The sequence below is a fragment of the Oryzias latipes genome, chromosome 4 (genome assembly GCF_002234675.1).
Source record: "Oryzias latipes chromosome 4, ASM223467v1".
NCBI lineage: Eukaryota > Metazoa > Chordata > Actinopteri > Beloniformes > Adrianichthyidae > Oryzias > Oryzias latipes.
Genome location: NC_019862.2, coordinates 16,391,664 through 16,407,343, shown reverse-complemented (window position 1 = coordinate 16,407,343; position 15,680 = coordinate 16,391,664). Strand labels below are relative to the sequence as shown.

The window sequence follows — 15,680 nt, the reverse complement described above, 5'->3', positions numbered from 1 at the left end:
TTCAGGAGTAACCCAAATGACAAACTCTTTGTTTCAAAGGAATCCCATTTTTGTTTTTCGAGAGAGAGAGAAAGAAAAATATCACAATTTATTTTTCAGGACATGCAGCCAACAGATGGCTGAATCAGAAAGAGGTATTAAATGAGCAGAAATAGAAAATTGGATCACAATGTTTGTAGAATTAATCATCAACTAAGAGGGATCACGACAGCCCAAACACACTCCCACGCCAAACCCGCATAAACCCACGATCACAGCCTCGAGTGCAACAAACATCAGAGATGAGTCTGAAACAACGCAGAAAACAGGGGAACTTTAGTTCTATTTGCTGTTTGAACTTCACACAAACTCTGAGAGCTGACAGAATTGATCACAATGTAACAAAAACTGCTTTCAAAATATGAATGGGAATCAATAAAACATAAAAAACAAACAGAACAGACGTTTTTGCTTGTTTTTTTTTTCTTCCCCCGTCTCTGGTAGGGTTGACATTTCACAGATGCACTGTTTTCCGTCTGACGCTCTCTGTTTGCAGATCACAAATCAAAATATTGCTAGGATGACTGCCTCTGGCAGCAGCCGGCACATGGGCTGGTGTGAGTCACGTCTCGGAGTGAAGCCCCAGTGACACACGGGCGCAGCGAGGGGCTGCACACCAATGCAGGTCACCCCCATCTCAGAGGACCCTGTGCTTTTCTGTGTGAACAACCTCACGCTCTCCAAGCTGAGGATTGATGGAGATTAGAGCTGCGGATGCAGCACTGAGCGTGGCCCCCTGTGAACCATGTAAGAGGAACTTGTTGGTGTTTTAATATGGAGCTGTGGTTAGCCAGCCAACCATGCACGATGGTCTGTGGTAGGAGCTGAGGGTCCATGAAGACCCCCGGAAAAGAGACATGCAGAGCAAGAACGGGCAGAAGTATTTGCTATTTCTCCTCATGCACTTAAAAGAATGTTGAAGTTGTAACTGCACGCACATGTGCATATGCCAGCTCCAGCTGAAAAACATTAACCAAGACAGAAAGGAATTTCTTCACTCCAATCCAGCTGAGCTAATAAAATACTTCAGAGCAAGCATCAGCTGGTAGAAAGAACCTGACAAGAAGAGACAGCAAAGTGTTTTTTTTTTTTTTGCGTATTTGCACATATTAGGTACACACATGCACTTGTATTACACAGTTACTGATGGCTCCAGAGGAAAAAAGGATTTTAAAATTAGATTAATTGTGTGATTTGGATCTATTGAGTTTGTATCTGTATAAGAGAATGATAAAGATGAGATTAGAAGAAAAAACTGATGAAAAAAAACGCAAACAGATTTGTGAAGAGGTGATAAAAGGAGCAACTAGGACAAAAGGTGTTGGAGATGTCAGCCAGGAGACACCTCCAGAGTACAATGCACTGACATAGTTGAGAAAAATCCATTTTAGAAAAAAGGCAGACGCATCTATCTTTGCTCTTACCTTAACGGCGGTGCCTCCTTTGGCAAAGACAGTGACAGTAAGGCAACTTCAGTAACAGCAGCACTGCTGTTTAGGTCCCTGCTTTCTCACAAAGTTTTTTTCACAAGTTAAATCCATGCAGTGCGCTACACAGTCTGCCAATGTGGGTTTGCAGAAACCCACCCTCGTGGTGATGAACTCTGCACTGCCAGAGAATACTACTCAGACAGCGCGGATGAAACGGGAGAGCAGGGACATGGGAGAGCAGACTGAGTAGGATGCAAAAAGCTATTCTTTCCTAACATCAGAGTGGCCGAGGCTGGAAACACCCACCTCCTCAGCATGCATCAAATGGGAGTTCGCTCCACACCGAGAGGAAGAGAAAGCAATCCTGTGTGCTGCCCGAGATCTGATCTGACCTGAGATCTGCACATGGGAGGTTGGGAACTCATTAACTTACTTCTAGTGACACAGTCACACAGAAAGCTAGTCTGTTAGCTGAGCAAAGGTGGGCTGTGACGTCTGCAGGGGCTTTAAATGAAAAAGGCAATCTTAAAAAAAACCTGCTAATATTTTTCCAGCAGCTTCCATATTGTAAATTATCAGGAAAAAACATTTCAGAATAAAAGGGTTGTTTTTTTTCATTTAAAATTTGCAGAACTTTTCTCTTCTTTTCCTTTCTGCAAATCTTGGATCGTAAGCATAAACATAGATCCAAATCACCATTCCTTATATTTAAAATAACGCTGAAGCAAAACCAAATATCATTAAAAATATACGTGGAAAAGATTTTTTTTCCAAGGGGTATAAAAGTAAAAGGTTTTCCTGTGAAAGGGTAAAGTCTTCAGGACATGCTTTTCATTCAGCATCAGAGCCCGTCACTCAACATGCCTTCATTACCAGTGTTCCCATTTTCTGGCTGACAGAATGGCTGTAAGGTGCATGTGTGTTAGTGTGAGCGTGTGCATGTGAGGATGTGTTTTTGAGTGCTCGTTTCCCCCCCCTCACTATTCACCTATACCTCCCTTAGATTAAAGGCTTTATTATATGACAAACATCTGTAAAATGGAAGCAAAAGCAGATTCAGTGTGCACAAATGTTTCTGTATCCTAAAATTACCAAATTCATTATTTGAAATTTAAAAAAAAAAGCATTCAAGTAGAAAAATTTGCTTCCAAATGAAGAACATTTACAGTTGGGGGTAGTATTTCACACTTTATATCAAACATGAGTCATTTACCTGAGAAAAATTGTGATATGATGAGACAAGTGGATGGGATGCCTTACCTACAAACTTAATCCAAATGTAGGTTTTTAATCAAAAACAAATGCTTGGCTGAACCAGATCTAAAAGTGGAATGCCCCACTAAAGTGAAAAATGTACTGCTTGTCAATCTGGTGCAAGAGACCGAGAAGAAACCCCCATTCTGAGGCTTAAACCGATGAATATCTTTGCTTGCAGTCCCACAGGAAGTGTCGCACCTTTAAAGTATTCCCATCTATTACTGTGTTAGCATCCTCGCCGCAACATCACTGGAATGCCAAGCAAAGGAAGCAAAGAGGTTCCTGGATGTACATGCACAGTGCATCGATACATCTTTGCAGCTGACCAAGCAGCCACTCTGCAGCCGCAGCAGCAGCAGCAGCTGCAGCAGCAGCGGGTCGTCCAGCGCACATACCGCCGCACTGACACATGCATCAGGGCTAAACGCAGGGATGCAGCGACGCACCTGTCGTTCACCATTTTTGTGCAGCATGCAAGAGCTCCAACCTAGTAATTAAAAAAAGGGGGGGAGGGGGGGGGACGCCAGCCACAACACTCCGTAGCCAGGTTAACGTAAACGTAGTGCAACTGATATCCAGCGGAAAGGAACGGCAAAACAGATCGGAATTGGCAGCGAACAAATAAAACTAACGTCGGTTTGTACGTCAAATCCCAAAACAAAAAAAAAAATGGAATCGCTTCTTACCATTAAAATAGTGGAGGAATAGTGTGCTGACTGTCAGATGAGGAGATGGTCCAGTGGAAGATGGTGATGATGATGCTGGACAGTTCATCTCGCCTTTTCTTGGATAAATGTCGCCTCCTTTAGGTTGTAAATGGGAATGAATGCAGGTCGAAATTAATCGCGGGAAAAGCACAGTTAAGTTTTTTTAAAGAGCAGTTTAATTTTCGAAACAACAGTTCCGTTAAGAGGTAAAACGTCGAAGTTTTTGGATCCTTGCTTGAACTGTTGTTCCTCATTATGTCAAAGCCCACTACGAAATTATTCTGGCCTTTGCTATATATCAAATAAAACTTTCTATCCATACATTTCAAAAACTAAATTTTAATAAATTTTTAATTTTTTTTCCAATTTTAAGTGAACTTTCAAAAAGCGTTTGCAACAAGAACCCAATGTTAAGCCACTAAATAATTGACTACAAAAATGGCGTTAACGATTGGCCATACTGAACATGTCTTACTTAGGTGTCCTAAAATTAGCCTGTTGTTTTACAACTTCGTCTGTTAGGTGATTTGAACGTTAAATATTTAAATTCATTTTTTGGAATGTAAATATATGATACAATTAAAAAAAACAAGTCTTTCATATAAAGATGATTGTTATTTGTTTAAAATTGTTGCAGGAATTCGACTGGCGGCGTAATGGCTTACAAGTCTTCAAGCAGGAAAAAGCGCCAACTTGTGTTGCGCCGTCAGAGTAGTCAAACACCCATGTTAAGCGAAAAAGAGAACAAATGTGTTCAACTGGGGTGCTATATTATACATAAAGCTGGAATGGCTGGCTTAGGTAAGATTTTAAAATGTATTTACGCCGTAAAAACGGAATGGCTAAAAGAAAAAGGCGTTCGGTCTGTTTACTCACATCAGTTCTTCTACCGCGCCAACCTCATGTTGAGTTTAAGTGTTCGATCACAACTGTTAGTTTAGTGTGGTTTGGTTTCGTTTGTTTTAAACATTAAAATGCCATTTTAAAAAACAGTTTCGAATTAAGAATGAATGAATTCAGATTCATTATTAGGTTGGTGCTAACCGTTTGTTTGTTTGTTTAACAAAGTTTAACCGTTGGCTTGCTTTGAGCTGCAGAACTAAAACTATCTGTAAAGATAAAATCGAACCATTCTGCTTGTAGTTACATAACTCCACCATAAACTGATTTGCGTAGCTACGTTCGTTCTTGTTGAACTCTGATGGCGCCCGCGAAATTGAAACCTTACAATTTCCATTTTTTGGCCAGTGGGGGTCGCTGTTGCAGCTGAGTAGAAAACGATCACTGGGAATCCGGCTGTGAAGATGCCAGGCCTGCAGGGAGATAATGTGGCCACGCAGGGGAGCCCCGTAAAGAGGAGTAAACTTTCCCTGAAGTTTTTTCAGAAGAAAGAAACCAAACGGGCTCTGGACTTCTCTGAAGCTCAGACAGAAGAGCCCAAAACGACAGAATCAGAAGAACCTGAGGGAAGGTGAGTCTTTGATGTCACTTTAAACAATCATAATTCTTCCAGATCATTAGCCACTGGTTACACGTGGAGACCATTTTGCTTAAAAATTATATTTTGTCTGTGTATGACAAGTTTGCTGTGTGCAGTATTTATGGAAAAAAAAAACTCTACCAATTCAGAGGCCTGAAATAAATAATAATGATAATGCAGTTTTAAACACACAAGCCTTTTTAAAAATGTAAGAAGGTTTTTTATACATACAATTTCATATTAGTTACAAGGATCCCTGCCAAAAATACTAAATAGATTTGCTTATGTCTCCAGAGTTCATGATGTCTTTCTTGACTGATTATTTTTTTCTGAATTTCATTCAAAGTCAATGTGGTGAGAATACAAAAACAATTATGTAAAACTGATGGTTTAAGTGCACAAGCATGGAATCTTCATGAAAAAAAACTCTAGGTATGTCCTGAATTTAAATATCCTTTGACAGAGCAGCAGCTTTGCGTGGGTAATGTTTGTGATTTGAGGCGCTTCATGCCAAATAACGGTCTGTCAAAATAATGGACAGACATCCTCATCCAATCAATCAGTGATGTCCCATAATATCAACATTTCCAGTGTCTTTTTTGTGTTATGTTTATTAACATTTTGATTCCTGAAAATAACTTCCGTTTTCTGAAATGTTTTATTTTGTTTTTTTGTAATACTATTTTTTGTTCTTCTTCTTTCCTTTCCCTTTTTTCTGCTGATTCTGACACAGAGAAAAGCTTTTCAACAATCGTATTTTTGTTGTGTAAAATCCCATCTTCCTCATGAAGAGGTGTTTTTTATCGTGAAGGTACAGGTCATGTCTCAAAGACTACACTAGTTTGATACATGATCTTTCTGTCTTCAGCAGTGAACAAGTGGTGTATGGTCCACTTCCGGCTTCACCCAGCAACCCATTGCCACGTGAGAAGAAGGAGAACTTGTTGCCCTTTGTTGGGCTCAATAACCTCGGCAACACTTGCTATTTGAACAGTGTGTTACAGGTAAGCTAGCATCCACATTGGACCGTCACAACACGTGCTATGCTGCTGGGAACTTTAGTGTCAGAAGGTGGTTTGCGACATTAGGACAAAGCTCAGATGGAGAGTGATGGCTACTAAAATCAGTGATGAAAGTCTTCCGGGAATTCCCGGAAATCCGGGTTTTTGAGCAAACCGAACGTACTTTCCGGGAAATAAAGACCTGATCTCTACGGACAAATCGCTTTCCGGATTAAAAAATGGTCTGAAATCAGCTAATTTTAGCTTTATTTTCTATATTTCTCCGCAGATCGCTTCCTCTATGGTCGTGGCCATCTCTCGTCTTCCCGGCCTAATTGACCAATGACGGGACGTTTTAGTTGCTTTCGGATGCGTCGACGGGTCTGATTGGCTCTGTCTGCACCACGTGGTCAGCGTGACTCGCTTCCCTAGAGACCAAAACTGGCGGACCCACGCTAAATTTTCACAAACACATCTGAAGAGTTTGCGATCAAATTTGTGTTAAAATAATGGCAGGCATCGTCATTATTGAGCGTGGTCACGACCTCAGTTGTGAGAAGACGATAAAAAACAAATTGAAGTGGTCTTGGCTGGAAAAAAAAGATTTTACGGTAGTGTAGGTCAAATACTTTTTTGTGTAAAATAATCTCAAAACCACATTTTGAAATAATTTCAATTTTAGTTTTGAGTTTCAGTTTTTATTTTGAATACATTTCTCTAATTTATTAGTATTTCCTAATTACCATGATTTAGTTCAGTATAGTTGACATTAATTATAAGTATTTGATGGTTTGGACCCGCACTCCCTTAAAAAATAATGTTTACAATGTTTAGCTTAGTTTGTATGTTTGTTTTGATATTTCCCAGATTACTTAGTATTGGTGTTAAAGAATTGATGTATTATGTTATAGAATTATAGTTTAAAGCAGATCCCATATTTTGATGTAATTATAGTTTGAGAAAACAGTGCAAGTGGATGTTGTACATCAGTCATTTCTAAAGCAGAAATAATGTATAAATAACTGAGGTATTTTCATAGAATATCATAGTTACTGGTGTTCTTTTTGCCATTTGGGGCTTTGATGTTACTATATTTTAGCAATTGTATGTTTTGCAGCTTTAAGGAAAAGCGTAGATTGTAGGATTGTGTTACTTTGAGCACTTTTCCAAATTCTTTTTTAGGACCAGCAAGTCCTTAATGGAGAGTCAAACTAGGGGTTTGAATGAAAAATCATGATGCTCCAATTAGTCTTAGTTTCTTGATAAAGAAGTGAATAACTAGCTGCCAGAATGCACCAGAATGCATCTAAGACCACGTATTTTTCCAAAATTTCGCTCTGTGCCCGCCATATCGCTCAAAGAAAAGTTCAGGGATTTTTTCCTTACCTGACTTTCATCACTGTAAAATAAACAAGCCCACAAACTGAACTGTGTTTTGTGCGAGTCCAATTGGTTCACCAGTTCTTAATTTTTTTTTACCCCTTGTATGTCTTCTGTTGTTTAATGTCCTATAAAGAATTTTTTGTTTTCCCGACACTAGTGCCCATCTAGCAGGCTGAAAAATGGCCTTCCTAAAACCCCAAAATGTCTTTCAAACTGAAAAAGCTGTGTTTATGTCGGAGCAGAGTATAGCTCGAGATAAGCGGCTGCTTCACATAGTTGCCGTGGCGCCCTGCATGTCCATGTTTCCTCGCTGGTTTATCTGCAAAAGCAGTGTTTGGATGTGAGGAGAGTGACAGTGGACACTGGCTCTGCTGCAGTTAAACACCTGTTCAGACAGATATGGGACTTCCTGATTGGTGGACGAGATGAGAGACATTTACTTAGTTATTTTTAAGAAATAGGATAAAAAAGTCTGCCTTTTTCATCATTCTGCTGACTCAGTTTTATATTTTTATGATTTTGAACATGGAATATGTTGTTTCATTATGATTGGCTAACCTTTTTTTAATTAGTAAAAATAAAAGATGAACAAAAATATAATATTGTAACATTTCTGTTTATAAACTTGAAAAACCTTTGAACTCTGCCTCAATTGCGTCTTAAAATACTGGATGTGTTCTATAAAATGAATGCAATCCTTTAAGATAGGAAAGGGTCAAAGGTTAAAGTGTGCGTGCTCATGTTAAGCTGTTTGTGCAGGTTCTCCATTATTGCCCGGGCTTCAGAGAAGGTATAAAGACGCTCTATGATCTGTCCAAATGTCAGGAGAATCCAAAGGAAGGGGCAGTTGAAAGTGAGAAGGTTGGTCAACAGTAAAGTGTATTAGAACACAGAAATCTGACATTTGTGAATTAAGCTTTTATGTTAAAATGTAAAAGTACACAAACGTTTTTAGGAGTTGTTTGTAAAAAAAAAAATGCAATTTCTTTAATGTGATCATTTTTTTCATGCCTTCATCCCCTCAGACACAATCTAAGTCGTCAGATTGTTCTTCTGAGCCTCTGCCGGCTGCCGTTGAGCTCCTGGGAAGCCTCAACAGTCTGATAACATCTGTAGAGGAGCGGCAGTCCAACTTCCTGCTCAACCCTGAGAGCTTCTCTGAAGGAGAGCTGGCCACTCCGCCCTGTACAGTTCTGCATACGCTCAGGTGAGGCTTCCACATGGTATCCCAGTCATTGCATTGCAGTGAGAGCCAGCACCCATGTTTTCCCGATTGAAGGAGAAAGAGGAGATCCCAACGGATCCATGTTCTGTTTTGCAGGCAGCTGAACCCCATGTATGAAGGCCACCTCCAACATGATGCTCAGGAGGTTCTGCAGTGCATATTGGGATACATCCAGGAGGCCTGTGACACCATCAGAAAGGAACGTGAGGAAGAAAGTGAAACCGATGTTGGAAAAGTGAATATGGGGAACGACAGCTGCTCTGAGGCCCAATCCACACTAAACACTGAGGAAGACGGTCAAGTCACCGGCAAGAGGAAGAGTGACACAGAGGTGGGAAACGTGAAGAAGAAGCCCAAGTCTGGCAAATCTAAGAAAGGAGAAACTGGAGAGGAAAACAACACAAGCAAACCCTTCACTCGCTCCAAGAGGAAGTCCTCCAGTGACACGACGTTCACTCAAAATAAGACCGGAGCGGAGGTCAAAGAGGGGGGAAACGAAGAGGAGAAAGACCAAAAGCAACCTAAAACCATGGATGGGAAGCGGAAGAAGAGAACGAAGCTGAGCTGGCTGAGAGCGTCTGGGAAGCAGCCCGGAATTTTCTCGAAGTTCTGCAGCGTTGGAAAGATCAGCTCCACAACAGGAAAGAACAACAAGGCAGAGCAGGAGAACCAACAGAGGGACAAGGAAAACGAATCTCCACCAACTGAACACAAGAACACAGAGAAACATAAAGGTTTGTTTGGGGAACCATTTGAAGTCTGGAGAGGAAACCATGTTTTAACTGATTAACCCAAAGCAGCGCTCACAACTGAGCCATGTATTCTTGTTTGCTTCAGGGAGTCTGGGCCTGATGGAGCGGCTGTTCCAGGGCCAGCTAGTTCTGAGGACTCGATGTCTGGAATGTGAGAGCTTCACGGAGAGAAGGGAAGACTTCCATGACATCAGCGTCCCAGTGCTGGATGACCAAGCCAGCAGCCCAGACGACTTCTCAGAGGGTGAGTTTCTACAGCCGGTTTCAGGGCTGTGACAAGTTCAGGCGTCTCCTGGAGGTTCTTCCCCTTTATCAGCCGTGAATAGAAAAGTAAGGAAGAAGGGGAGTCGATGGTTTTTCTTCTTCAGTCTCTCCAGAGCCTAAACCCGAGCTGAGGACTCTGAAGTGGGCCATCGCTCAGTTTGCCTCAGTGGAGCGCATCGTTGGAGAAGACAAATACTTCTGTGAGACCTGCCATCACTACACAGAAGCTGAGAGAAGTCTTCTGTTTGACAAAACCCCTGAAGTGATCACGATTCATCTGAAGCGCTTCTCTGCCAACAGCTTAGAGTGAGTCTTGATCTCATGGTTTAGTTTTTATACCAGCTTTTCTCTACTATCGCAGCTGTAAAATGGTTTTCTTGTTTTTTCGATGTCACTAAGTTTAGCCTGAGTTTATGTAAAGAAAGCATTAGCCAAGTGATCTGGTTAGGTCATTAAATCCCCCTCCTGTCTGTCTTGTCCTCCCAGGTTGGACCCATACGCAGGCCTCTCCAAAGTAAACACTCCCCTACACACACCTTTGACTTTGTCTCTGGAGGAGTGGTGCACCAAACCCTCCTCTGCTAAAGGCCAGCTCTACCAGCTCTTTGCCGTGGTCATGCACAGCGGCGTGACCATCAGCAGCGGCCACTACACCTCCTTCATCCGGATGTCCAGCCTGAAAGACGAGAAGCTTTGCCTGGACGATCAAAAAGAAACAGACTTGAAAAAGGAAAGGAAAGAGGACGCTCAGAAAGACGGAGTGGTGGACTACGATGACGGGGAGGTGTCTTTTAGCCAGAAGAGGCGCGCTAGTTTGGGTAACTCTAAGTCAGCCGGCAAAAAGCCATCAGAGGGTGTGGGACTCTTGGGAGGACAGAGGAGTTTGCCAAACTGTGAACTGGGAAATGACAGCAAACGCTCAGAGAAGGCGGGCGGCAGCTCTGCAGCCGAGGGCTCCAAACGGAGGAAGAGCACCAACGGCTCCAAGCACAACGCCGGCGCCGGACTGATGAAAGAGCCAGAGGCCGCAGAAGAGACGCCGCAGACTTCCTCTGCCGGGAGGGCATCTGCAGAGCAACGGCCTTTGAGCGACCTTCTGAAATACGAGGGCAAATGGCTCCTGTTTGACGACTCTGAGGTGTGTTTATTCGAGGAGGACGACTTCCTGCGAGCGTGCTCTCCTGAGACCTGCTCATCATCGACTCCCTACCTGTTGTTTTATAAAAAGATCCCCGAAGACCAACTCCTGGATAAATAGAAAGCTGCCCAGATTTGAAATGTGTATTTTTGTAGTTCTTTAGTGCCAAAATAAGTTTTCCTGTGATCTTTCTTTAAAGACGGGGACTTTTTGAGCCAGAGGGCTGCAAATGCTGGTTTTTCCACATATCAGGGATGAATAAGGATTTGTTCTTACTGTCTGCACAGGAATGAATCAATGTTATTTATCCCCTCACTTATTCTTTTGCTATTTTGGGGGGAAACAAAGCACTTTGGGCTGAGAAGGGTTAGAAATAAACAATTAATAATGGCTCTTTGCCAAAATCTTTTTTTTTTTTTTTTTTACAGGTAATAGTTTTAGAATTGTCCTTGTCACCTTTTTTTTCCAGGAAAACAGGGATTTTTTTATAGAGTTTTTGGTAAAAATCACTTCTTAAATAAACTTTTATATCATTATATATATATCATACATGTTTATACACAAAAAAATTCCTTATTACTGTTATTTCCACAACAGTTTTAGGCCTGGGATATAAATGTGCAGCTATAGATCCGCATAGCCACAGATGTTTAAGGAGTATTTGATGCAACAGCCTGAAATGACCTTTAGATGACAGTTTTAAAGCCGGCTCTCTTCTGAATATCAGATGCTTTTTAAACTCAACATAAATCATGTCTTCAAATCAATAACTTAATGCAGATGTTTTGAAAGAGGTCCGTTTAAGACTAAAACTGCTTTATCTTGGTTGTTATGATCATCTTTCTACAAAAATATTCCAGAGTCCCTTTGTGTAAATGTTTTGTTTCTATTGCAGGAAATTCCCACTAAAACATTTGTAACACAGTTCTGACAGGAAACCTGGCTGTTATTGTAAAAGTGTAACAGTTTGTTTGCGTTTTGTTTCACTGTGAGACTTTTCTGATGTAAAAGCAGCTTAAAAAGGTTTTTATAAACTGTCAATTCCAAAAATACAACTTTGTTCTCTTCTTTTCCATTACCTGATCTTTTTTGCTTCTGCATGAACACAATACAAAAAACACATTTTCCTTTGAAAGAATAACATCACTCCGGCTGGACATTAAAATATTTATTTAGTAAAATATTTAAAACAAAACTACATAAAATTATACAAGAATGTTTAAAGTACCTTATTTTAAAACATTGTTCCTTAAACTAGAAATGATAAAGCGTCATGATAAATACTTGTACAGTTGTTTTTTTGTTTCCGTTTTGTTTTTCCTCCCACCACTTTGAAATACATAAACTTTCCATTTGCAAAATGCATTTGCTACTGCTAAAGTATAAAAGTGCACACATGAAATACATCTTTTGACACATAGTTCATAATTTAAAAAAAAAAAACTTGACTTTTTAAAATTGTACCTTTTTCTGCAAACACTTGTAAAATTTTTGGCGGGAAAAAACTGGAATTTTTGGCACTTGGTTTGATCTGAAAGTGTGTTTCTGCTTCTCGGCAGAACTTCAAACGTCAAGGCGTCGCGCTCAAATCCACTTGTTCGACGTTGCTGACTATGTAACAGTTCGTAAACAAATGAAGACGCTGGAATGAAAGTACCAAGCTGCAACTCCGTCAGCCCTCCCAAATATTCAGTCACTTTCAAGAAAACGTTTGTATTTACACTTGAATAAATTAATATTGCATTTTTTTTAAATTCCTTTGTGTGGGTGAAGGTGTGTGAGTGCTTTGTCTTCATCCTCAAATGTCAAGCTTGCGAAGACTCATTCTGCTGAAGGAATCTCTGCGAAATGTAAAAAAAAACATTTTTTTAAATAAAAAAAAGATTTAATATTCTGTTGAAAGTATTGTGACAAATATTTTCCTTTTTTTTATTTTAAATAAAATTTGTCTTATTTGATGTCTTTGCTTAAGCTGCAGAAATTCTTAAAGTTTAAGACTGAACTACCGGTAAATTTAAAAACTAAAGTTTTGATTTTGTGCTGAAAGAAATTCAGCTTGTTAGTTTTCTAAAACACATTTCATCAAATACTCTGACAAAAAATCCACAAAGTGTTGTCTCGGAACTACCTTCTCAAGCTGTCCGTTTGCTGCGTGATTATTGCAAAAGCAAAAAAATAAAAGCTTGTTTATATGAACATCTGAAGAAACGAATAAAAACACAGTTTCTCTTTCCTGCTTAAAACCAGAAACGAACCCTTACCTGTGCGAGTTCACCTGCAGGACAGGTTTATACAGCTGGGGGATCTTCCTGTTGATGAGGGGCTGCAGCGCCTCCTTCAGTCTGTGGTAGTTCCTCTCCAGCTCCCTCTGGTATTCTTTCTGGTCAGGACCAATCAGGCTCTTGTTTTTGCGAAGTGCATCTTCACACCTTTGGTGGGAAAATGACGAGTTAAGTTGAAGTTTCAGTGGTAAACAAATAATCCCTGTAGGTGAAACGTGAAACTGAAGTTTGATCAGACATTTTCTTGGCTCTACCTCTTTGTGAAGTCTTTAAAGCAGAGCCTCAACTTGTTGTGATGTCTGTACAGCTTTGGATCACTGGGGATTTCAGACAGGAACACCTGAGCGACCTCTAAAGGACCCTTAAAAAAACAAAAACACACTGATGTTTAACCCTTTAACACCTGAGATGGTGCCGGCGACGCCTAAATAAACCACACTCTTTGAACATACCGTTACTCTTTGACCGTTTCTGAAATCAATCGGTTGATTCTGACGCAGAGAAAAGCGGCCTCCTTTTTCTCCACATCAAAATCCGCTGGAATTATGTTGATAGCGTCCCGGTTAATGTGCTATCTTGTGGGTCCAGATGACCCCACCCTTTCATTGATATGTTATCCCTCCCATGACAAAGGTGGACCAGATTTCATGTCTGCTATGGACACCAGTGAAGATCAAAAATCATTGGGGGGGAAAAAAATTCAGAGCGCTGTCTTGTGGGTTCCAGATGAGCCCACTCCCAACCGAACGTGCCTTGGAATAGCACAAGAGTTAAAGATTTGCTGTATTTTAAAGAATGTAAACACTAGAGCTAAAGCGACAGCAAAATGCTCTTTGAACTGCCACAACTCTTTGACAATTTGACAATTCGCGTGATACCGACGAAATTCTGAGACTTTTCTACTCGTCACAATCCGCTCATTTAAGCTGATTGCATAAGGTCTTCACTACTGTAAAGTGTTGCATATCAGTGTAAAGTTGCTTCTTTCTGCTTCAGAATCTGCTTAAGTTATGTTAATTGCGTAAATGGCCGAAGAGTTACGGTAGTCAAAAGAATGTCAACACCGGAGCTAAAGGTTTTAATCGTCTTTGGAGATGCTGTTCTTTGTTCCGATTTGCCATCCTGTACCTGGTTGACAGTCGTGCCCACTGATCCTTGTAGGACCATCTGCAACATTTTGGCATCGGCGGGGTCCTGGTGGGTGGCAAAGGCCAGTTCCTGTGTCTTCTTCTGCATGTCCTCTATGGCCACCTCAATGGGTGTGGATATAATCTGGAAAACATCAATCGGTAGATAGGAGTATGGCGCCTAACACAGATTAGAAAGACTGGTGTGCTTATCTTTGGTCTGTTGTACTACCTCCTCTTTGTGGATGATGTTGATCCGTGTCTTGATGTAGGGGAAGGCGTGGGAGGTGGTGAGAATGGTCTTGCGTTTGAACTGTTCATGCAGGTCGCCGTGCGCGCGCCCGTCCAGGGTAAAAGGAGTGCAGTAGACGAAGCGCCGCAGGTTGTAGTTCTTGTCAAAGTAGGTGATGCGGTCCTTCATCTCGTAGGTGTCAAAGTAGGGCTCCACATACGTGATCTGAATGAAAGCCTGTCAAAATAAGAGCACGTCAGATGTACCCCTGCCCCTCTCCATAACAGCCACATAGGAATGCGGGCCTCAAGAAGCTGTAACCTTATTGGGGTCCAGCTTGCACTTGTCAACAGGGTTGGAGTCCTTAATGACCTCTACCTGATCCTCGCCAAAGCGCTCACCATAGAAACCCTACCAGCATAATGTTGACATGTTAAAAGGACGACTTGCTTTATTTACTCAACATCTACAGACATCAGAGGGTCAGATTTACCTCCAGCCTGTGGGAGATTTCTGCCAGTTTGGTGATGGCGGGCTCTTTGTACACAAACTCCTGCTCATCCAGGTCGCTAAATTTGGAGCCGTAAAATCCCACCCTGAAGTAAGTCCCAAACATCCTCTTTCCAACCTGTAAACAGAAAAAAAATGGAACTGTTGGAAAAACATTAAGAACATTTGGTTTTGTAATGACAGAATGTACAAGAAAATGAAATGCAGATTCAGTAAAATCCTGAGGAAAATTTAAGTTGAAAGTTTTTTTTAACGTTATTTAAAGACGTCTAAACCAGCAGAAGCTTTCCGGCTTTTGAATGAAACTCCATCCGTCCAGGGCTTAAAATAAAACTAGCTTTCTGCTCATGGTCCTGCGTTTATTTGTTGATAAGGAACATTTTGGCAACCCAGGACAAAAGCATTCATGTTTTTTTTTATTCACATTAGCAGAAAAAGTTGTATAAAAAGTTCATCTTGACTTCACCAAAGTGAAACATCTCCATCTTGAAAGTCCAGATTTTTGTTGCTATGAAACTAGATGAATTTTTTTCCCCATCATTCCTGCTGGATTTTTAGACTCCCTTCAGAAAACCAATAGAGAGCATTGAAGAAGAAAAAAATACTAATATTCTTTTTCATGACAAATATTTATAGCTGTAATTTATTAGACATTTAAAAATGTAATTTCTGGTCCATAAATACTTATTTTTTTCTCCAATAAGTCCACAACTTAAATCCACCAATAGGATGAATCTTTGAATGTCGGCCTTTTGTAAGGTGTCCAAATAGTTCACCAATTTAGATGGTTGTGAATATCATAATAAAGCTCAATAGTTAACTGGTCATTGCTGACACTTTCTGCAGAACCTTC

General features: G+C 40.7%; 3 protein-coding genes across 25 annotated transcripts in view; 1 reads left to right on the top strand and 2 right to left on the bottom strand.

The window, feature by feature from the left end:
* The window catches only part of kank4 (KN motif and ankyrin repeat domains 4), an 80,724-nt gene extending 76,058 nt beyond the window's left edge, over positions 1 to 4,666 (bottom strand). For 2 of the 4 annotated variants that reach the window (XM_020702481.2, XM_011474151.3), the window contains exons 1-2: positions 4,310 to 4,666; positions 3,413 to 3,529 (exon numbers count right to left, since the gene is read on the bottom strand). The gene's annotated coding sequence lies outside the window, so the exon portion shown is untranslated. Of the gene's footprint in view, positions 1 to 1,463; positions 1,845 to 3,412; positions 3,530 to 4,309 lie in introns of those variants that run through there. The other 2 variants (XM_011474149.3, XM_011474146.3) reach the window with 1 other exon arrangement.
* On the top strand, positions 4,103 to 11,728 carry usp1 (ubiquitin specific peptidase 1). The gene is made up of 9 exons (XM_011474145.3): positions 4,103 to 4,234; positions 4,682 to 4,904; positions 5,782 to 5,917; positions 8,057 to 8,158; positions 8,323 to 8,504; positions 8,619 to 9,256; positions 9,360 to 9,518; positions 9,643 to 9,844; positions 10,025 to 11,728. The coding sequence occupies exons 2-9, from the start codon at positions 4,738 to 4,740 to the stop codon at positions 10,794 to 10,796; spliced, it is 2,358 nt and encodes a 785-aa protein (XP_011472447.1). The 5' UTR covers positions 4,103 to 4,234; positions 4,682 to 4,737; the 3' UTR covers positions 10,797 to 11,728.
* A 101-nt stretch (positions 11,729 to 11,829) lies between these two features.
* The window catches only part of dock7 (dedicator of cytokinesis 7), a 44,182-nt gene continuing 40,331 nt past the window's right edge, over positions 11,830 to 15,680 (bottom strand). For 13 of the 20 annotated variants that reach the window (XM_020702463.2, XM_020702465.2, XM_020702468.2 and 10 more), the window contains 7 exons: positions 14,811 to 14,945; positions 14,639 to 14,728; positions 14,318 to 14,554; positions 14,087 to 14,230; positions 13,213 to 13,319; positions 12,938 to 13,105; positions 11,830 to 12,517 (listed from right to left, as the gene is read on the bottom strand). In XM_020702463.2, coding sequence (XP_020558122.1) covers positions 12,475 to 12,517; positions 12,938 to 13,105; positions 13,213 to 13,319; positions 14,087 to 14,230; positions 14,318 to 14,554; positions 14,639 to 14,728; positions 14,811 to 14,945 — 924 coding nt within the window. In that variant the 3' untranslated portion in view covers positions 11,830 to 12,474. Of the gene's footprint in view, positions 12,518 to 12,804; positions 12,825 to 12,937; positions 13,106 to 13,212; positions 13,320 to 14,086; positions 14,231 to 14,317; positions 14,555 to 14,638; positions 14,729 to 14,810; positions 14,946 to 15,680 lie in introns of all 20 variants that reach the window. The other 7 variants (XM_020702464.2, XM_020702469.2, XM_020702473.2 and 4 more) reach the window with 2 other exon arrangements.